Raw genomic sequence first — 21347 nt, 5'->3', positions numbered from 1 at the left:
GGGGTCCAGGGACCAGCTGCCAGCATGGGGGACCAATCTCAGGACACAAACGCAGGCGTGAGTGCCAGAGCCCACCGAATAAATACCAGGTCGCAATCAGCAGCAATCGTATCACCGCCAGGCTCAAAGACCCCACCGAGCATGCCCGCCAAGAAAACCGTCTTCTATTCCGATAACCTGGGCGACCTCCCACGAGCCGCAGAAGGATCAGAGCCCGTCGATGCTTCGGCGCTAGCGAAAGCTTTGAAAGATTATGGCGAGGCTGGTACCCAAAGAGAAAGGACTCCGGGTACAAGTCCTCATCGAAAGAGGCAGCGAGTCTATGGAGACCGGTAAGTCGTCAAGATAGCTGCGACGGGCGCCGATGTGGGCGGACTGGGTCTGAGAACATGCAACTGACTGCAACGAAGTTTTATTCCCAATCGCGACGGTCAAGACCTGCAGGCAACTTACAGCCTGCTACATGAAGATGGCTGCCCTTCGACCCCATCAAAGTCAAAGAGGCGCGCTCCTCATTCGGAGCTTCATTTCCAGAAGAGTTTGTAGATTCCCCATAGCACTCGCCGCTCTCCATTGCTAACATGGAAATTACAGCGGAGGAAGCGAACCGAACATTTTCTCGCGTCTTGCGCAGTGAGCTTTTTGGCAACACTGTTCCCCAGCCCGATCTCAACACAGCATCATCCGATCCACTTCTCGGCTTCTCGAATGGCATCAACGACAAAACCAGGTCACATACACCTCCGGCCCATATTGTGGCCAATCTTCCCCCCGCGAGCATTACACCTTCAACCCCACACAAGAACCTCTTCAATTACGGGCCCACAAGACCGGGATCGGGCCATCCTACCCCCTCCAAAACTCCAAGAAGCCACCATGGACCAAACCTCAATGTCCGCTCCGAACTCTACAGTCTTTCGCCTATAAGATATGATAGTCAACGCATTCTCGAAACTCCGCGCAAGCAGCCCCGCTATGTTAACAAGGTCCCTTACAAGGTTCTGGATGCTCCCGACCTGCAAGATGACTTCTACTTGAATTTAGTGGATTGGGGCAGCAGCAATGTGCTGGGCGTCGGCTTGGCCAACTCGGTCTACATGTGGAACTCCCAGTCCGGCCGTGTGACTAAGCTTTGTGAGCTGAAGGATGATACTGTGACCAGTGTCAACTGGATTCAAAGGGTAAGAGACGTACATTTTCTATTTCTTGAGTCTCACAACTGACATTTCAAAAGGGTACACATCTAGCCATCGGCACCGGGAAAGGTCTTGTGCAGATCTGGGATGCAGAACACTGCCGACGCCTCCGAACCATGATCGGCCATACGAATCGTGTCGGTGCTTTGGCATGGAACGATCACATCCTGACATCAGGCTCCCGAGATCGTCTGATTTATCATCGCGATGTCCGCTCGCCTGATCAGTACCTTCGCAAGCTATCTGGCCACAAGCAAGAAGTGTGCGGCTTGAAATGGAATACTGAAGATGGCCAACTGGCATCTGGTGGAAACGATAACAAATTGATGGTGTGGGATAAGCTGAACGAAACACCCCTCTTCCGCTTTTCAGATCACTGTGCGGCAGTCAAGGCCATTGCATGGTCGCCTCATCAACATCATCTGCTCGCTTCGGGCGGTGGTACCGCGGACCGCACGATCAAGTTTTGGAATACATCGACTGGCTCGATGATCAAGGAGGTGGACACGGGCAGCCAGGTGTGCAACCTTTCCTGGTCCAAGAACTCCGACGAGATCATCAGTACCCATGGATACAGTCAAAACCAGATCGTCATCTGGAAGTATCCGCGCATGGAGCAAATTGTCTCTCTGACCGGTCACACATTCCGCGTGCTATACTTAGCTATGAGCCCAGATGGTCAGACCGTGGTCACCGGAGCTGGCGACGAGACGCTCAGATTCTGGAAGATCTTCGACAAGCGAGCCACAAGAGACTCACGGCGCGAGGGTAGCAAGCTTGCAGAATGGGGCACCATCCGCTAGCTGTACTGACAGTCTCATTTCACATCTTTCACCTGCATTCATCACGGAGTTCGGTCTGAGGTGTTGATCCTCGGGGAGAGGATATTATTGCATGGCACAAGGAATCTCTATTTGGTCTTTACATCTGATGCATTGGCATTTACTGCATCGCATTTCACCGTGGTGTTCAAGGCGCGACAAGAAACGGCACACCCTACTTCAGTCTATTTGACTTCGATTTGTTTCCTGCTTTTCTCTCGGTTTTTTTTTTTTCTTAACCGGCTATCTCATCAGGCGCACCTTCTTCCACTTTGGTCCAGCGGTGGCGCTTATGGTATTTCAACTGGCTGACATCTGGCGTTGCGTTACCGCGGATACTTCGTTCCAGTATTCTTCCCTCTGATAATGATGACATGAACTTTTTTCCTCTGCTTTTCTGGTCTGCCCGCGTTGCACTTGAGTTTGCGCTTCTCATCTGATTGATCATTTCGCCACCATACATCGATAAGGTATCAGTGGGAGGCCTTGTGTTGTTAGGAACGAATTTTACTAGTTCAAGTAGCTAAACTTTGATCTTTCTTCTCAATATTTCTGGTCCACTCATGCTGGCAATCCGTAGCGTGACCTGAGGACCTGTGTATCGGGAGCCATTGGGCCTAACAAATAGTTCTTGAGCTCGCGAATAGATCCACTGCTTTCGCGGCATTCGAAAGTATGTAGACAATCCCTGCTCTTAAGTCTAGCATGCTCTGTCTTGTCTCTGGATTCCACTGCAACAATTTTTCCATGGTAGTTAGGAACATGTGCGCGCATTTCCCTTCCATATAATCCCCCTGGATTTCAAAGATGTGGCTGGTGCAAGAGTTTTCCCAATCACTGGCCTGTTTCGAGGTGGTAAGGTTTGTCAGAAGGGGAGGAAAAGGAAGTACACTGGTGATCACAATATTCCAAGCCTTTGGGGCACTTGCACACAAAGAGCTAGCGGGGTGAAATGAATAAAAATGGCGGTCAATTCTGCCAAAATTTGTTCCTTTCAGTACTTCTTCAAGGTCCTTTTCGATCAATTAGATGGTGGTGTTTTGACTCATTCCAGATTTGATCACTTTACCCAAAAAAATTCCTAGGTGATTTCCTACACAAAGCCGCTTTTGTTATATCATTCGAGTTCTAGGCCTACCAATGATTCAACGTGTCTCAGATCTCAAATTTCGATGGCCAGTTCATTCCATAAATAACCTCGAGGGCTCTATAAATAAGGAGTTGGATGACATCATTCGTTGACTTCGGACCAGTTCTCATGTGCGATACAACCTGCGAGCGAGAATAACTCGTTTCAACGTGGAGAGCATGGTTAAGTTTGGTTCGAAATTGCTAATTATAGGAAGTCAAATAAGGTCCAATGATTTACCTCCAAGTTAGGTAACCCGAGTACGACATAATTACTTGGATAGGAATAGCGCTGATCCCGACTTAAGAAGCCACCGTACGAATACGGTGAAATTCCCTTTTCAAGGTGGAAAAAGAAGCTTACTTTTTATTTGGAAATTGAACTTATAACAATGCCCCATCCTCTCTGGGCTACTTCAGATTCTCCATCATATCTTCAGCTCTGTTCAAAATGACGAAGCAAGGACCCGTCACCGCTCCTCCGCCGTATACTCCAACAGATACCACCAACGAAACCACAACCACGCCGGCTAATGGAAGTCCGAAACAAATCCCATCAATTGAACAATATTGGTACAAAAATGGCATATTCGGTCTATACTCGCGAGCGATCCTCCGAGTCCTCCAATTCATTTTCGCCATTATCGCCGCTGGGCTTTACGGTGTCGATCTAGCGCGTGCAACGAAACGGAACGCGCCCGCTCCCGCCCAGTGGGTCTACGCCGAGATGATTGTGGTTTTCTCTGCCGTAACATGTGCTGTACATGCTATCGTGACTGTCAAGCACGTCTTGTGGTCTCTATGGGATGGCGTGCTCTCTGTATTCTGGCTGGCACAGGTGGGCGTCTTTGGAAGTATCTACTACGCCTCGCCTATCGATGCTGAATATGAGGACCTCACGCAATGTGTTCCTCGTATGAAAGCGGCTGTCTGGATTGATGTTGTCAATTTGTTGCTTTGGTTCTTGACTTTCGTTCTTGGGGTGGCTTGGTGTATTCGGACTCGCAAGATTACCCGCCGGACGGACAAGTTGGGCCGAATTCAGGATGTGGAGCGATTGGGAGAGCAGGAAATTGGATACCAAGCTCTCAAGCAAGGTGGTTCGGAGAGGAGTGGAGATGTGGTAGCTCATGAGACGTTGGATGAGAAGCGGGATCAGAAGGGAGACTTCCACGACGAAGATGAGAAATGAGCAAACTTTCAAGTATGAAGGCTACCCATGAGCTATGTCCTCGTTGATGATTTCACTTTACTTCTATTCAAGTATTCTTTCTTTTTTAGTTTTGGGGGGGGGTTTTTTCTTCTAAAAAAAAATGCGCGATTAGACATTCATGAGTCTTGGGATATATTGAAATGCGACAAGATTGGCCAGAGAAACGAAACAAGTAAGATGTGAGCCTTTCAGCTCGGGGGCTAGAGCTTGGATCAAGGCTTAAAATAGGATAGCAGCACCCAATGCCATAGCGGCGGCAGAAACACCAAGAACAGCACCCAATCCGTCCCAAATAGAAGACCGAAGGGCCAGTCGCCCGGCAGCATTCGACGTAGAAGTCGAAGTACTGGTAGCGGCAGTAGCATTTCCAGTAGCATTCCCAGTAGCAGTCGGCTGAATGTCGGTTTGGTGGTGCACAAGAGTCACCATCGGGACGTAAGAGATACCAGTGTACCTGCTCTTGTCCTTCGGGTAGAAGACTCTCGAGTAAGTCCTGGTGACGGTATCACCATATTCCGGAACATCAATGAGGAAAGTGCTGGTGGCTCCGTAGCGAGTCTCGGTCACGGAGGAGATCTCGTAGCTATAAGGCGCAGTTGTATAGACGTAGCAGCCGAGAGTGGGTGTGTAATCGGGACGGCGAAGTAGCATCCGCCGATTCCATCAGCGGTCATAGCACTGTATGGTGTTAGTTATTTATCACGTTAAAGGGACGTCAAGAGGTGAATAAAATACCTTGGGCAGCAAAGGGCCATAGTCTCGGAGGCTTCAAGCACATTGGCAAGAATAGTGGCGTCGTTTTCCCTGGAGTGATACCTGGCAGTCGAGGTGGTGGTGGGAGCCATAATACCAGAGTAGCTGAGGGTTTGGTTTGCATCTCGAGCGGCCAGGCCAACTGTGGCCCATCCCACGGGGCAGTTCAGGCCTGGGGAGTAGTATGCTCCAACGCCCCAGTACTCTTCATAGCCGGTCGACGTGGTTGCCGGAGCTGTAGCGGTGGTGGTAGGTGGAAGACAACCTTCGTAGCCCGTCGAGGTGCACTGAACATTCCATCCAATCTCCGGGTAACTGGACCGGATTACACCGATTTGCAGTCGGTCCGTGGCAGAGCAACTAGGGGCTGGGGTGAAAGTCGCGGTGGCAGGGCCGAGATTCTCGAAGGTGTACCATCCACCGCCAACTGAAGCAGTAGGGAGAGGCATGACTTTGTTTGGTCAAGTATAAAACTACCAAAATATCAAAGGAAAACAAAATCCAAAAGAAAGCAAATAAAGCAAACCAAAAGAGTGAACGGTGTATTTCCAAAAGAAGGGGCTAAAGCTATACTAAATACATCTGCTCGTCTCAAGGTCCAAGGAGGGAAACACTCCGACGATCAAATGAGGCTTAAAGGGCAATCTCCGCCCCTCTCGCTAAGGATCGGAGTCCCGAAAGCTGCGGGCTTGGCAGGGACGAGCCAAGCATCAAAGCGGCCAGTCTAGTACTAATTGCGGTTAGCATTGTCTCTTACGGTCGCAGAGCGAGGCTCGAAGGGTTCTTTTGGCCCCAAAGTTTAGCTTGCCCAGACACCAGACGCTATCTAGCGCCGTGCAAGCGTGGTGCAGGTGGGAACTTTTCGGCTACTATTGAAATTTTGGAGATGTCCATGGACAAAGCGAGATTACATGACCGTAGTTTGGTTTCCCGTCGGAACGCCACGGATAAAGGGCATTGGAGTCTCAAAATGGCAAGTCGTTTAGAGGGTTTGTGTTTTATATGGCAAGCATAATGTCCATTTCTCCATGTCTGCGGCTGTGCTAGATGCCTGAACTCAATCGCGAGAGGCGTGTAGAAGTTTCGACTAGAGCCTAAGGCTAAGACTCCACCTGAACGTGACTCAACTTGCTTCGATCTAACGAGATCCGCTCGCGCGCGTTAGGCGTCAACGAATTATCAGTGCGCATGGGCCGGGGTTTCTTCCGAAACAGGGTGTAGAGAGTACTGTGGAAGACGTGCACGAATCATGCATAGTTGCGGTACCCTGCTAGCGCCGCAGATAGTGTAAGTACAAAACGCCTCGATGATATATGAACCCCTAACGCCTTTGCTTATTTGGCCAGCCATGGCACCCCCTGTCACTGAACCTTCATGACGAGGGTTTACCGAGATGAACCATTTGCTTGAATCTCTTACCGTGTCATTTCAAGTACTCAGCCGCGTAAGATGCCAGCGATGCGCAGTGTCAAATCCAGAATGGACAAGTGCTCATCTGCGCCATCGACAAGTCGCTTGTCCAATTCTGAAAAGGTAATGACAATCTTGTTCTTCTGAAGATCTGGAATGGCCTCGTTAAAAACAATCCTTCGGTACAACTGCGAAACACATTAGTACGTATCCAACTATGCAACAGCAGCATAATAGGACTTACTTGTCCAACTACTTGTGTGGCACTCCATCCATCCGCCACCAGATCTGTCACAACACTCGAGACAGCTTCATACGCGGATCCAGAGCTGTTGGGTTGCATAGCCTGCACAAGACTGTCTAGAATACTTTCCGGGACTACACCGGCAATCTCCTCAATGCTGCGCACAGTAATAGATGGAGTGCTAGCACTTCCAGCATCCGCCATCTCGGCGTCATCATCAGCGTCCTTGGTAGGCGCCTTCGCAGCACCCACCAATCTCGCCGCACTTTGCATATAGGTAATCGCACGACGGAGATCACCCTCACCACAACGAATCAGAGTATCAATGACGCCATCATCGAGCTTCAGATTCTCTGCGAGCGCAATTGCCTGCAGTCGTTCACCAGCAGCCGAATTATCCAACGACTTGAACCGGAACTTACTGCAACGACTAGCAAGCGGCTCAATGATGCGAGTGACGTAGTTGCAGACCAGACAAAAACGGGTAATGCGACTGTAGGTTTCCATAGTCCTACGGAGCGCAGACTGTGCATCTTGGGTCATGCTGTCTGCCTCGTCGAGAATGATGATCTTGAATGGCGGGCACGGGTATTGCGCGCGATAGGCGGCGTCAAGGCCTGTAGGTTGAGAAAGCTGGGCACGGGCAAAATTCTTGACTTTGTCACGGACGATTCCGATGCCACGCTCATCGGAGGCATTGAGTTCGAGAATGCGGGAACGGTAAAGGGCGGGGCCGAAGAGTGATTTGGCAAGCGCTAGGATTGTAGAGGTTTTTCCCGTTCCTGGGGGACCGTAGAAGAGCATGTGAGGAAGCTACACAGGACCAGGTTATTTGACCGTAATGGGAAGCATTGAGAGGTGATGCGTACATTGGAAGCTTGTAAGGTGCGCTGAAGGACTTTCGTGGTGTGGTCTTGCGCGGCGACATCGTCGAGAGATTTCGGGCGACTGTTTATGTTAGAGAGATTCAATCTTAATAAGAAGACCTCAAGATACGTACTATTTCTCAACCCATGGCTGCTGGCGAGTCGTATCTTCCTTGCCGTCTCCAGCCTTGGCCTTGGAGCTGCTGGATGCTGCAACTGCAGCGGCGCGGGCCTTATTGTTGAAGAACGTGGAGGCCATGGTGATATGAGATTCAAATTGAGCGCCACGAGACAATTCGGAGCTCAGACTACAATCACTGTGGAAGCCGAAACTAGGTGAAGACGCCTTTCACGGAGACGCGTCTCCACGTGACACGCGTAGCACTTAGCTGAAGTAAGCAGCTGTAGATCGCGATTTGGAAAGTGAAAGCCCCAGTAGATCACATACATCAGAGTGCATCGGTAAAGTCTCAGTCAACACATGAACAGCGAGCTCCCGCACAATACAGCTGAGAATGGGGTCAGATATACAATCAATGCTTCGTGGCTGGCGTAAATTATCATTACAAGATGGTGTCTATAGCTCGTCCCGGACAGGTTCCGCCTCAAACATCCTTTTCTTCGTGTTGCGAGGAAGTTCCGCCTGCCTTTGCCTCTCCTCGGGCGATATATCATCAATGCCTGTACCCTTCTGTTTCCCCTCTTCAACCATCTTCCCAATCTGATCAATGAGCCGGTCCTCGTCATCTGTGGACGGCTGATCCTCCCAAGAAGCAATGTGAGGTGGTGCAGGCTGTCCAGAAATCGCCGCTGCCGTCTGTTGCATGGTCGCAGAAATCTCACCGGCAACATGGGTGGACGATATGTCGGTTGATCCCTTTGTCAGTCCGACCGCACCTAAGGTAGCAAACACAAATTTCAGGGCAAACTTAAATGGAAGCCAGACGAGCCACCACATCGGCCCGTACAATATACGCCTGAATAGAAGCCATGTGATGGTTCCGACGAGGATATAGAATGCAGTCTCGAGATACCAGGTATCTGACTTTTGAGAGCGGAGAAGGGAGCTCGCGAGACTGCGAGATGATGCGAGTAGGGTATCAAGACTGTTGTAAGACTCAGACAGAGAGGAGATTGCAGCGGTTGATTGTTCTAAGCACTGAATATTAGTTTTGTGTGCACGTGGTTACCGCATATCTAAGTGTACTGACCAAGGGTCTCTTGCGCAAATTGACTGCGCGAAAGCTCAGCCTGCATCAGGTTGTGGGTTCTACGCAACGCAGCAGTGACATCGTTTGATGCATTCAACACCAAGTCATGCTGTGTAAATTTCTCTGACGGATGGCGCTGTCGCTCGGACGGTGACTGTGACCTTGACAGCAAGAGCTCGCGCTCCTTGCGCTTCGCAAGCTCGGCATTGCGTTTGGCTTGTAATTGGGCATTCCGAAACTCTCTACGAGTTCTAGCAATCATATTAGCACTCCATATCCCTGTCAGAATCACCGCGTGGTAAAAGAGAGCGTACTTCTTCAGTTCATCCGCCAATCGCCGCGCCATGGCAATGACCCGTTCTCTCTCGGCTTCTTTTTCCCCATTCACCATGAAAGGCTTTTTCCGATTGTCCGAGGTCGATTCTAAAGCCTCAACATCTACCCGCAGAAGCTCGAGCTCTTCCTCGGCATCTTTCAACTGGCTGTGGATCTCTGACCCAAGCTCCACGCGGGCCTCGTCACCCTGGCCAATAGAAGCTGTAAAATTGCGCAGTCGTTCAAGAAGGGGCTGTAATTGCCCCAAAGAGGCCGACAGCTGCTTCAAGCGGCCTTGAAGAGCTGCCGTGGATGACATGTTTGGGGTGTTGAGGTATCAGTAGGCGCAGCGCATGCAACGGAAAATTGAAGCGGACTCGAAGAAACTGTGTGCGACCGTAGCATACAATACCACGGTGCGAATGCTTTCAACTCGCGCGCTTGAAATGCGTATAATCTGGTTTGAAGCAGTCGCAAGTTGCCAGGTTGCGTGGGTGGGTGTGTTGATATGTTTGCATCGATGACAAACATTGGACTTTCCCTCGCAGTCCGCGATTCGGGGAAATCTGCTACGCCTGTCAAGTCTTCAATTCCTCAGCCACTTCGATTTGCGCTGCGAATCAGACTAGATCTGTCTCAAGCCCAGCGAACAGTCTGTCCAAGTATATTACGGTACCCTTCTTCGTGCAGCGATCCCACTCGTTCGTCCCTACAAAAAAAACTTCCGATACCCCCGATCAAACCGACCAGGTACGCCTCTAGATCGAACATCAATCCCCATCACTCCGCGTATGAGGCAGATTGTTAACGCTGGAATAATAGCTGTCTGTTCTCACAAATCGAGGAGTCTGTACTCAAGCCCTATCAGACCAACCACCAAGATGCCTATTCCTATCAGCACAATCACTTCCTTCCGCACAACTTTCAACCCTTTCACAGCAGCCTCCCGACCCTGTCGGCTCTTCCTCACTCTGCTGCGCACACCCACTACAGTGCCGACGAGCAGCCCCACGCATATCGACATCAAGGTTACCCAATTGCCGCGCAACTCCACACAGCTGCCTGTCATGACAGTGGGCTTCAAGGGCGGCAAGGAATTGACCCTTGAGGTTGGCAAGCGAGGCATGAAGATTGGAGACGTTGTTGAGGAGGTTTCGCGCGTTGGGCGTCAGTTGGAACGTGAAGCTAGTTTGAAGGGTTAATACTCTCTTTCTTTGCTTGCATATTGGTGGAAGATGTTGTATTTGCATAGTCTAGGTCTCGTATGAGATCCTGGACTGCTTTATCGTTATGTATCATATTATCTTCTAGCTTGTTATTATGGCGTGTGGGAGAATCGGACCTCTGAGAGTATTTGATACCAAATCCCACCGGGCGTTTTATTGTACCGCTTTCAAGGTTTCATTGATCGTATATTACATGGAGATTTTCTTCAAAGGATTGGTCCCCAATATTTCAGGCTCCGAATGCTTATCCGCGGGCATGTGTTTAGCATCACTTATTTCCCGACCTTGAAATCGCATCTTGCTCGCTATATATGTTTTCGTGTTAACGTGTCAGAGCATAGCCCCAAAGAACTCCTAGGCCAACAAAAGTCATTGATGACAAATTGCATTACGCTCAAGCTCTGGAGATCCTTTGAGTTGTATGCTGTGGTGATTAGTGAGCATCGTTAGACTGACCTATATAGTCCAAAAAGCTAGCTGCCTGACCTGGCGCATAATATGATAGACCTTGCGGCACTGACCCGGAGAGTGTGGATATTGATACTGAATGTCACCTATCAAACTTACTAGCTGAATGCATTCAATATTCTACGTATATCAAGTTCCAGTGGCAAAATTGTAATATTGTTTCAGCCAAATGAATTATACCGATTAGCCGGCTAACCCTTCAGCAAAGCTTAATTCCATTATACACACCGCCTATCGGCAGCGAGTAATCAAACAATTTTTGGTATTTCGATAAGCCAAATTTCGAAATTTAGACAGCGGCACCGGAGATGAAGAACCACTTGTCAATGCTGCCGTCAATGGGGGCAGGGGCCAAGTTCTCGTTCTGAGGGACGGCAGCAACGTCGGCCGGGGAGGCGCGGTTGTCGTACTCGGTGTTGGCGCTGCAAAGAGTCAGCGACATGTTGCAATAAGCGCGATGGAAAACGTAATGAGTAACTTACAGGTTGATGCCACCAGCGTCGGCCTTGCCAGACATGAGCTTCTCCCAGGCCTCGGAGCACTCCTTGATGACGTCCATGGCATACTTCTTGTTCTTGCACTCGCCGGAGAAAGCGAAAGAGTTCTCCTGCTTTCCGTCGGGGATCTTGTAGATGCGGAACCACTCGTTGGTGGCGCGCAGAAGGCCAGGGAGGTGGCGCTCGATGTCTTCAACGTCGTGAAGCTTGCTGGCCAGAGGGTCGTTGACATCGACGACGATGATCTTCCAGTCGGTCTCGCCCTCGTCAATCAGGGCCATGGTACCCAAGACCTTGACCTGCTTGACCTGACCGGGGTAGCCGACCAATTCGCCGATCTCGCAAACGTCGAGAGGGTCGTTGTCACCCTGAGCCTTGGTCTCGGGGTGAACGGCGGCGGGGTCCTCCCAAGTCTGGCAATTGGGTGAGTTTTGATGCTCTATATAGCATTACCGGGGAGAGGACTCACGCGGGGGAAGGCACCGTAGTTCCAGAGGTAGCCCTTGTGGGGGAAGCAGTTGCGGACGAAGCGGAGCTTGCCCTTCTTGACGTCCTGCTTGATGGGGTTGAGGAACTCATCCTTGGAGATCTGGATTGGGGGTCGGGACCGTCAGTATCGTTGACATGTTCATGGTACAGCGCGGGGTATGCGCGCTTCGGGATGTCGCTATCGTACCTCCTGCTTGGCGTTGGTCCAGCGAGGGATCTCAACGACCATGTTCAAGATGCCCTCCTTCTCATCGGCATAGAGGGGGATATCGTGGAAGGGAGAGACGGGCTTGCCATCCTTCTCGATGTAGATACGGTGCTCCAGCGTATAAGGCTGGGCAACCTTGCGGACGGTGTAAGACATTTTGGGTGTAAATGAAGTAAAATGACGAGATAGTAAAGCAGCGCGAGAGAGAGAAGAAGTAGTGGGGGGAGAAAAGGAGGAAAGAGGAGGGGTTGAGGTGGGGGCAGCCAGCATAGCTGATGTGCGCCAAACACAGCGCGAGGCGGTGGAGGCAGGAAATCCCAGTCGGGCCAAAGGATGTCGGGCTAGGGCCATTGGCTGTGTTGGCAATGATATATTAGGTATTCCAAGGTTAATGCAAAGGTGCTGACGATCGCGTCAACTTAGGGAACCAGGTTTTCCGTTTTGCGTGGCATGTCAATGCTTCCGACTGGGTCGGTCTGCCCCTGTCGCGGGTCCTTTTTTCTTTTTCGGCTTCCGCCCGGGCATGTTGTGCTCGATAGTGGGCATCCCGACCAACTTTCTACATAGACTACTTCCGAGAAACTTTGAATTGTGAAAAGTTGGGCTCAATTAGCATTCACCTAGCGATTTGGGAGTGAACTAGACTGAGGTCTCGTGCACAATCCTGACATATGCGCTCTGCATGTACTCCGGCCTGTGAGTACTAGCCTATATCGGGATAGTCCAAGCCCTGCCCAGGTACCACTATGACATAGAATCCTAGATCTCTGCTATACTTGCCCTCTCAAATCTAAGACCTGTGGCAGGACTCTGCACAATGCAATTCTTATATTTTCAGTGGCAAACTGTAGTGGACTCCGCTTGTTCAATATGGAAGGTCATTGGTCGAGCACACAGTCACCGACGAAACAAAAAGAGTGCAAAAAAATCCATGATAGGGCTTATCACCACGTGATGTGGCGGACTTGGCCGACGAAAAGAGGAAGTCTATACAACCTCCACCTGGGACCCCTCCTCCCTTCTCAGCATGCTATGATCAGACTTGTACGCTCCGCCATGTCTTCCCTCGCCGAGTCCGTCACCGCGGCTGCCCCGCGCGTGCCCATCCCCGCCAACGGAGTCGATTATCGTGGCAAAATCGTCTTAGCCCCGATGGTGCGCTCCGGCGAACTACCCTCACGCCTGCTCGCTCTCAAATACGGGGCCGACCTGGTCTGGGGTCCTGAGACGATCGACCGCGCCATAATTGGCTGCCAGCGCCAAGTGAATCCACGGAACGGTTGTATTGAATTCACTCGCATGCCTTCCAACGGCGGCCGTCCCGATATCGTCTCAAAGGAATCGGTCATCTATCGCCTTGACCCCATACGCGAGAAGGGTCGTCTCATCTACCAGATGGGCACGGCGAACCCGGAATTAGCTGTGCAGGCTGCCAAGGTTGTCGCAGCCGACGTGTCAGGCATCGACGTCAATTCAGGCTGCCCTAAGCCATTCAGCACCAGCGGCGGCATGGGAGCTGCGCTGCTACGCACTCCCGACAAGCTTGTCTCTATTCTCGAAACGCTGGTCCGCGAGGTCGGCGAGCCTTTCCAAATCGGCATTTCTGTCAAGATTCGTATTCTCGAGACCCCCGAGGCTACTGAGGCTCTCGTCTCTCGACTCGTTCGCACCGGTATCACAGGTCTGACGGTGCATTGTCGCACAACCCCCCATGCGCCCCCGTGAGCGCGCAATCCGAGATCAGCTCCGCATGATCGCAGACGTGTGTCACAAAGCCGGTGTCGCATGTATCATGAACGGCGACGTAACCTCTCGCGATCACGGTCTGGCACTGATGGAAGAATTCGGCGTCGACGGCGCCATGATCGCTACTTCAGCCGAGTCCAACTCGTCATGCTTCCGTTCCAAGGTGGACGGAGGACTCGCACCATGGCGAGATGTCGTTCATGAGTACCTTCGTTTCTGCATTGAGAGCGAGAACCGTCTTGGAAACACGAAGTATCTGCTCAATATGCTGATCCCCGGCAAGAACGAGGAGTTCAAGCAAGCCAAGCTATCTCGAACGTACACTGATTCTTGCCGTCGACTGAAATTCGATGATCTGGTTCCCCAGGCTATCGTGGTCGATGAGCTTCTCGGCCTAGACCACAAGTGGGAGCTTGGTCCCCAGAGGACCACCCGCGCTCCAAGGCTGTTCAGAATGCCATGGCGAACAACGAGTCTGCTAAGGCTGCCGGGGGCAACAGCACCCGATCCAAAGCAACTTCGTCTGTTGTGCACAACGGTGGCCCCATTCGCACCTCATCTATTCCCGCACCGGTCAAGGCCGAGCCGGAGCAAGCTACTATTGATCCTTCGATCCCGGCCCAGATGGCCCAGAAGTCTGAGGTTGCGGCTTGAAATGCCTCTTTTGCTATAAGATGTGGCTCTGGTTCTTTTTTTCTTACGTTCTGCATAGCCTGGTAATTGCTTTCTGTTCTGTTTTTGCATCGTGGAAGCCGTGTTTCCCTGTCCATACCTAGATATCCCAAAATACACATGTGCATGATAATATACTCGGGTTGATCAAAAAAATGGTCTTCATTCTACGAGAAAGCGGACTGATTTCTGATTCTAGTATTGTGTAGTGGGAGAATCGGTGACACAATAGCATATGTGTGGGCCTCCGGCATAATCCAATGCCTGCAGTGCATGATGCATCTTTAAGACCGAGTTGGAGATAGACTAAGCAACTACCCAATTCCATTCCGGTTGTCACCACGTTTTCCTATTCATGATGCAGCATTAGGCATGGCCGTACGGTCTCGACAGGATATCCAGATGGCATCATTCAGACCGATCGCTACGCCGACCAGGGAGTGCTGTGTGTGTGTGTGTGTCGTCCAGTCTGCGTTGTCAGACAGCCATTGAGCCGTCCCCTTTTCATATGGATGCTCATCACCACCGGACGCTCATGACTACGGTTTTCCTTTGTTTATTGCTATTCCATTGCTAGTTTAAAACGACCATGCAGCAAATCCCCTATAAACCACTAGAACACGAGGTGCTCAAAGCCTCATTTTCACTCCCAATCTTCACTCTCCAAACCTCACTTTGCAAACCTCGCCACCTTCCCCCACCACACCTTCGCATACCCTCGCATACCTCCGCATATGAATTATGATCAATATGGATGAAGATAACCTCCCAAAAGATATCGAGGTACATAGGCAGCCTGTTGCCACCATCGAAAACGCTATCGAGCTATACCCACTTCAGTATTTAAATGATAACTTGATTATTGCTCACATTTGGAACAATGTAGTGTTAATTGTTTGGCTGCGAAGCTTAGACATCCAAGACGGCGAAAAGGCTAAAGCTGGAGACAAGTGGGCTTAATGCAGGGCTAGGGCTAATCATCTTGATGCATTATGTTTTATGTGATCTACTGTGCTCTACTCTAACAGGTTTATCATGTCCGCGCCATTCCATGTCGATGTATACAGAGAACACAAAAAAGTGAAACAAAAGTGGGGAAGCAAAAGTAGGAACACCGTGATCGTCACCGAAAAAAATCAAATTCTCCGGACACTTACTCTTTCACCTCGACACCTCGACACCATTCGAAGTACCCTTGTCCTGTTGCATATTCGCCAGCACCATGCTTTCGACAGCTTTCATGCCCGCCTCCTCTCCCTTCTTGCCGGAGCCCTCATCTTCACCCGCGACAGCGTGGTCAAGTGCCAACTTAGTCTGACCAAGGGCGTAGATCTGCTCCTCGATAGTGTCGCGAGTGACGAAGCGGAAGACTTCGACCTCACGAGTTTGACCAACGCGGTGGGCGCGGTTCTCAGCCTGCACATCCTCCTGGGGATTGAAGGAGGAGTCAAAGATGATGACCTTGTTGGCGCAGGCTAAATTGATTCCGGCACCACCTGCTTTGGTGGAGAGGAGGAATACGGGAATAGAGGTGTGTTCGTGGAAATGGTCGAGGATAGACTGGCGGTCCTCGACGCTGGTGCGACCATCCAGACGGACGAATTCGATCTGAAGGGTCTGGAGGACATTTTCAAGGATGTCCATGACCATGGTGAATTGCGAGAAAATCAGAGTACGGTCGCCATTCTCGATGAAACGCTTCAGGAGCGCGCGCAGCTCGTCGACTTTGCCTGAGTCCATCCACTCCTCATTCTTGAGCTTGAACTTGCCCAGCGAATTCGGGTTGTCGATGCACATGTGGTGGCACTCGAAATCATTGTAGGGCAGAAGTTCCTCGAAGATGATGTTGGGGTCAGACATGGCCCATTTGTCTTCCTTGAGACAAGCCTTCGCCATCTTTTGGAGAATGGCGTCGGTATAGTGTTGGCGGCGGAGAAGTGGATGAATGGCGGCTTGACGGAGCTTCATGAGAATGTTGGCAGACCTGGAGCCAGTCTTCTTGCCAGCGGCACGGTCTTCTAGAAGCAGACGCACTTGCTCCTTCTCATTATCGTATATGGTACGCTGCGACGGTTTCATCTCACAGTACTGGACATGAGAGTGCTTGGCGGGCAGGTCAATGACCTGATGCTTCTTGCGGCGGAGCACGAATGGTTTGAGCATGGACTTAGCACGTTCAATGCGCTGTGCGGACAGCAGTGTTGCGTGAGACTCATCTGAGGTGCTGGCTTTGTTGGAGAAGATTGCCTTTAAATCTTCCTTATGCTCTTGGAACACTCGGGGTAAGATGAAGCCGAGAAGAGACGCCAGTTCCTGCAGGTTGTTCTGCAGCGGCGTGCCGGTGAGAAGGAGACGGAAGCGGGCCGAAATGCGCATGAGCTTTTCGTACACCTGTGAGTCGGAGTTCTTCAATACATGGCCTTCATCATAGACACAAACAGTGAACTTCATCTCGCGCAAGAATTTAGCATCATCCTTGGCCTTCGCAATGGTATAAGTAGTTATAACGACGTTGATGTCGTCGCGGTTATCCTGAATATGGTAACGGATGTCGGCACGTTCGTTGATTCCAGCGTAATATGGCATGACATTCAGTTTCGGACAGAACTTCTGAAATTCGCGAAGCCAGTTCTCAATGGTCGAAGAAGGCACGACAATGAGGTGAGGGCCCCGGATACCCTTCTCATAAAGTGAAGCAAGAAATGCGATGACTTGACAGGTCTTCCCAAGACCCATGTCATCTGCCAATATGCAACTCATGTCTTTCTCAAATAACAAATTCAGCCAATTGATGCCTACGACCTGGTAATCTTTCATCTCTAGATCATCAGCCATGATAGACGGCTGTGAGATGAACCGAGATTCGTTGTTGGGCTTGCGAGAGACCGCAACAACAACTTCATCATCGTCGTCTGCCGTTCCATCAGGGGACTGATGTTTCGAAGAAGGTGTCGCAATACCAGAATCGTGAGAACTGGCGGCGCCATTACCGAGAGTCGTGAGCTCGAGTTCTCCGTCGCGCTTGCCAAAGATATCCACACCCCATTTTTTCATTTCATCAGCAACAGGTCGTCCCAGAGCCTCGCATTCGGCGACAAGAGCATCAATAGCTAGATAACCAGTCCACATATCCAGACACTTGTCAACAATTTTCTCGCCAATCGGCTTTGGTGGCTTGCGAGGCTTGCCCTTGCCTTTCGGTTTGGCATTCGGGTCGACGGGCGCACTGACCGAACGCACATGGTCAAGAGAGTGGAATGGACGATTGTCGGTTATCACCTTGGCCGTCTCTTGAGGGACAGCAGCGATATCGGCAAGATCGCGAACGTTACAGGTGTTAAAGAACTTCAGAACTTTGTCATCCAGGCCGCCAGCGGGGGGAGTTCTCGTCCTGTACATCCGAATCGTTGGAGTCGGAAAAGTCTGCCTCGACAGATGCAGAGGACAGTCGTCGTCGACCCTTCTGGAGTCGGCTGAGCTGCTTTTTGGGAGGGGAATCATCGGAGTCAATTGTGATGGCCACAGGAGAGGACGCCCGATTTCTTGGGCCTCGCACAAGACGACCTCGCGGCTTCGCTTCATCCAAAGGCTCCTTGTGAGTTGATCCGGCTGGCAAATTCATCGCAGCCCATTTGTCATGAATGGTACCGCGAGCCTTGATCTTTTGCTTGGCAATAGGTACAGCGCCTCCCTTCAGAGCAGGCGAGGCGCTCAACTCGTCTTCAGAAGACTCAATTGGGATGACATCGTGCACCGGGTCGTTACCCATGTCACTATTGACGAGGTAGTTCATAGCGTCGTCAAAGTTTCCGTTGGTTTGCCTGAGCGCATCCACGCATTCCTGGTTTGACTTGCTGGGCATGACCTTTTGAATGCGTTCAACCTTGACTCGAATCCGGTAGTCGAGCATGCTGTCATCTGCATTGATGGAAATCACGGGCTGGGCGCGGGAAGGCGCATCTTGTCGGGCCCGTTTCATGGCAACCCCCTTGGAAGCACCCGCAGGGCTCATTTGATCGGCAGATCGTTTGATGCCATTGGCACTGGGATCAAACATAGCTGAGGCAGTGATTTCCCTGAACCGATCCATGGGGCCAGCCCCAGGACGCACAGGCGACTCTGCGACCTTCTCCTTCTCCGGGCTGCGATCTTTTCCAAACATTGCGGGTCTGATGTCGCCGCTTCGCACAGTGTAGTTTTCGTCCTCGTCCGAAGAACCTCCTCGATATGTCGGACCATCTTCGGAGTCGAGGATGGGGGTTCTTTTCGCAGGACCGAGGGAGTTTGGAGGAGGACGGAATTGAGTTCCAGAGGGGGCCATGAGAGACGATAAAAGGCCTCCGCGCCGAGGGGGAGAATGGGCCGGAGCAGGTGGTGACGAGGCAGCGACCTGAACGACGGTGCTATTGTTCGAATGTGAATATGGCATGTCGACTAGTTGAGTAGGCTGCGTCAATCGCTGAGTAGGCGTTATTGAATGCGCAGGCAGGGTGGCGATTGTCTCGTAGTCTTCCTGGTCAGGTGTGCCTGGCGCAGAGTTGTTGCCCCGGACGGGAGTATCAGGCACCGAGTCGTTCATAGCGGAGGATAATAATTCCCCGTATCCCTTCTTTCGGCAGTCGAGGCCAGCCTCTTGTCTGATCTCTCTGGTATCCAGGAACGTTTTTTCTGCCGGCGGAGAACGCGATACCGACGCGCTCGGATCACGTGAATTATAGAGGCGCGAGAGGATCAATCAATTTAACCGAGACTCCTACTCTGGTATATGATATTTAAGATGAGAGATGAACTAAGAAGGACTAAGCTGATTGTCTATGGGAGATGCCGAATATTACAATCCCATGGTGATGTTGGAAGTAAGCCCACGCCCCATGTGACTTGGGGACGCATTAGTGTTCTCCGCAATATCCATTGATAGCTTCACCTTATTCCAAACACCCGGGACTTTCCATATTCGCCACATCAACGTTTAAATAAATCCAATCCACCATTTCAGAGGTAGTTTAGCCTTTTCAATCTTACGACATTCATCATGTCTGCCCGTCGGCCTCATGGACAGACCTACGCCGATGTTGGAGCCAAGTCCACAACCAGTGACTCGGACGTGACACCTGCTGTTCCGTCGTACGTGGACATCATGTCGAAATTATCAAGGACGCTGTTCTAACGAAGACCTGCACAGAGATGTCGTGTTCAAGTTGCTTGGCTTCACGGCCGCCATGGCCTTCCTGCCGATTGGGATGTATTTTCTGACAGTGAAGACCATCTTCGCAGGTAAGACAGCATCCGCTTCTGCAGGGAAAAAGTTCGCGGAAAGATTAACTATTGATCAGGAAATGCGACTTACTCTGGTATCACTGCAGCGATTATGGCCAACGTGGTCTTATTCGCTTACATCTACGTGGCCTGGAAGGAAGACCAAGGTGACAGGGAAGAAGCAGAAAAGTCCAAGTTGAAGAAAGCACAATAGCTTTCTTGTCTTTGAATCTGAAGTTTTAAAACACCAGTTCGAATTGAACAAAATGTATTATTTTTGGCGTTACGAGGAGTCTGCTTGAGATATCGGTTTTCGGAAATCATTCTGCTGCCATGGGCGCGATCACGGTTTGCAGAAGCACTCCTTGAAGATTACCAAAGAGTCATTGATTGTCATTGGATATCATAAGTCAAAGTTCCGCATGCCTGGTCTCCCAGGTCTCTCGGCTTCTCAGTCAATCTCGCACTCCATTTGACAAATGTTAAAATGCCATGTCCATGTTGAAAAAAACCGCATTCCCGGTAAGAATTATTACGCCTCATGCCCACATCCAATAGATGGGGCGCCGAGATGCTTGCAGCCAGCTTAGTGCCAATATTGAAATTCAATTAAGTCGGTCTGCGCTTCACGAACTCCTCCAGGTCCGCCTTGGTAGCAACCCCGAGCACGAACTTCCGCGTTACGTCCGTGACCACTGCGAATTGCTGCTTCTCGCGCTTGTCGCCGTTGGGACCTGTCTCGCTCTCGAAGAATTGTTCCAGCTCCTCCAATGGCGTCTCCATTGTGATGACCTGGTAGATGCCGCGCTTCCGATTGAAGCGCTGCATCGCCGAGGCGACAGTGTCTGTCTCTTTGACCTCGCCACTGTGAAGGAGCTCCTTCAGACGAGGAATGCTCAAGTAGCCGAGGAGGGACCGCTTAGTGGCGGAGATGACGGTGAGGTGGGTGTAGTCGCGCTCGTAGGCAGTCATGAGGGCGGAGGAGATGGAATCATCGGGAGAGACTGACAGGGCCGGCGGAGGGTCAAGATCTTCAATAGTAGCCTGCAGATAGATGAGTCTGTAATTCGGAGCTGGTCAAGGTAGGCATTGACTCACCCCACGGTATTTTGTCGGCCCAAGCGGTCGAAGAAGCCGCATTGGAGCCATATGATGTGGCATTCTCGCGAGCGTAGGCATCGCTGCCAGTCATGTAGGATGTCATTGTAGCTGTGACACTCGAGTGTGTGTTGCAGGTTGAAGGGAGGGGGGGCTCTGAGGTGCAAACGGCGGGGCAGGGAGCGGCCACCAGAAGCGGAGGGTGTATTCGATGAAAGAAAAGGGGCCTATATCACGTTTCCCGCGGCAGAGAGAGCTAGGAGCACGCAATGTGTATTAGGAATTGGCAGTGTCGCAGAATTGTAGTTTTTGCTCGGATTCGGCGCTCGTCTTTTTCCCGCGCCAAGACACGTCTCCATACGTCACTAAAAAATCGCAAGAGCAGTAGTTTCATTGAGCACAATTCAAAAGTCTGCAGTTGCAATTACTATGATCATCTCAGGAATCATTTCTTCCTACTTACGACCTTCACAAACAATCTCCTTTGTGAGGCTCTGAAGACGAATGTTACTTTCTGGGCCCGCGACTGT

At 51.0% G+C, this 21347-nt stretch overlaps 11 protein-coding genes across 11 annotated transcripts; 5 read left to right on the top strand and 6 right to left on the bottom strand.

Annotated features, from left to right (window-relative positions):
* Positions 1-24: 24 nt before the first annotated feature.
* On the top strand, positions 25-1999 carry N7477_006996 (WD40 repeat domain-containing protein; the record flags this gene model as incomplete). Its single annotated transcript, XM_056968659.1, has 4 exons — positions 25-332; positions 411-538; positions 595-1181; positions 1235-1999. The coding sequence occupies 4 exons, from the start codon at positions 25-27 to the stop codon at positions 1997-1999; spliced, it is 1788 nt and encodes a 595-aa protein (XP_056821455.1).
* Positions 2000-3596: 1597 nt separating this feature from the next.
* Positions 3597-4337, top strand: N7477_006995 (MARVEL domain-containing protein; the record flags this gene model as incomplete). Its single annotated transcript, XM_056968658.1, has 1 exon — positions 3597-4337. The coding sequence occupies one exon, from the start codon at positions 3597-3599 to the stop codon at positions 4335-4337; it is 741 nt and encodes a 246-aa protein (XP_056821454.1).
* A 240-nt stretch (positions 4338-4577) lies between these two features.
* Positions 4578-5560, bottom strand: N7477_006994 (uncharacterized protein; the record flags this gene model as incomplete). The annotated part of the gene is made up of 3 exons (XM_056968657.1): positions 4578-4941; positions 4965-5036; positions 5094-5560. The coding sequence occupies 3 exons, from the start codon at positions 5558-5560 to the stop codon at positions 4578-4580; spliced, it is 903 nt and encodes a 300-aa protein (XP_056821453.1).
* A 987-nt stretch (positions 5561-6547) lies between these two features.
* N7477_006993 (replication factor C subunit 2) lies at positions 6548-7890 on the bottom strand (the record flags this gene model as incomplete). Its single annotated transcript, XM_056968656.1, has 4 exons — positions 6548-6709; positions 6766-7578; positions 7635-7713; positions 7766-7890. The coding sequence occupies 4 exons, from the start codon at positions 7888-7890 to the stop codon at positions 6548-6550; spliced, it is 1179 nt and encodes a 392-aa protein (XP_056821452.1).
* A 318-nt stretch (positions 7891-8208) lies between these two features.
* On the bottom strand, positions 8209-9476 carry N7477_006992 (putative protein transport membrane glycoprotein Sec20; the record flags this gene model as incomplete). The annotated part of the gene is made up of 3 exons (XM_056968655.1): positions 8209-8783; positions 8843-9084; positions 9157-9476. 3 exons carry the CDS (start codon positions 9474-9476, stop codon positions 8209-8211), a joined length of 1137 nt encoding a protein of 378 aa, XP_056821451.1.
* Positions 9477-10038: 562 nt separating this feature from the next.
* Positions 10039-10359, top strand: N7477_006991 (mitochondrial 54S ribosomal mL53 protein; the record flags this gene model as incomplete). The annotated part of the gene is made up of 1 exon (XM_056968654.1): positions 10039-10359. One exon carries the CDS (start codon positions 10039-10041, stop codon positions 10357-10359), a length of 321 nt encoding a protein of 106 aa, XP_056821450.1.
* Positions 10360-11140: 781 nt separating this feature from the next.
* ipp1 (inorganic diphosphatase IPP1) lies at positions 11141-12201 on the bottom strand (the record flags this gene model as incomplete). Its single annotated transcript, XM_056968653.1, has 4 exons — positions 11141-11273; positions 11334-11761; positions 11818-11937; positions 12025-12201. The coding sequence occupies 4 exons, from the start codon at positions 12199-12201 to the stop codon at positions 11141-11143; spliced, it is 858 nt and encodes a 285-aa protein (XP_056821449.1).
* Positions 12202-13101: 900 nt separating this feature from the next.
* N7477_006989 (tRNA-dihydrouridine(20) synthase (NAD(+))) lies at positions 13102-14445 on the top strand (the record flags this gene model as incomplete). Its single annotated transcript, XM_056968652.1, has 3 exons — positions 13102-13734; positions 13790-14167; positions 14218-14445. 3 exons carry the CDS (start codon positions 13102-13104, stop codon positions 14443-14445), a joined length of 1239 nt encoding a protein of 412 aa, XP_056821448.1.
* Positions 14446-15624: 1179 nt separating this feature from the next.
* Positions 15625-19042, bottom strand: N7477_006988 (uncharacterized protein; the record flags this gene model as incomplete). The annotated part of the gene is made up of 2 exons (XM_056968651.1): positions 15625-17808; positions 17861-19042. 2 exons carry the CDS (start codon positions 19040-19042, stop codon positions 15625-15627), a joined length of 3366 nt encoding a protein of 1121 aa, XP_056821447.1.
* Positions 19043-19495: 453 nt separating this feature from the next.
* N7477_006987 (vacuolar ATPase assembly integral membrane protein VMA21) lies at positions 19496-19933 on the top strand (the record flags this gene model as incomplete). Its single annotated transcript, XM_056968650.1, has 3 exons — positions 19496-19587; positions 19646-19737; positions 19797-19933. The coding sequence occupies 3 exons, from the start codon at positions 19496-19498 to the stop codon at positions 19931-19933; spliced, it is 321 nt and encodes a 106-aa protein (XP_056821446.1).
* A 395-nt stretch (positions 19934-20328) lies between these two features.
* Positions 20329-20923, bottom strand: N7477_006986 (putative cystathionine beta-synthase (beta-thionase); the record flags this gene model as incomplete). Its single annotated transcript, XM_056968649.1, has 2 exons — positions 20329-20792; positions 20818-20923. The coding sequence occupies 2 exons, from the start codon at positions 20921-20923 to the stop codon at positions 20329-20331; spliced, it is 570 nt and encodes a 189-aa protein (XP_056821445.1).
* Positions 20924-21347: the final 424 nt, after the last annotated feature.

Source organism: Penicillium maclennaniae (assembly GCF_028827695.1).
Source record: "Penicillium maclennaniae strain IBT 15551 chromosome Unknown utg000006l:1.0-2513246.0:1.0-2515036.0, whole genome shotgun sequence".
Lineage (NCBI taxonomy): Eukaryota > Fungi > Ascomycota > Eurotiomycetes > Eurotiales > Aspergillaceae > Penicillium > Penicillium maclennaniae.
This window is presented reverse-complemented; position numbering and strand designations above follow the sequence as displayed.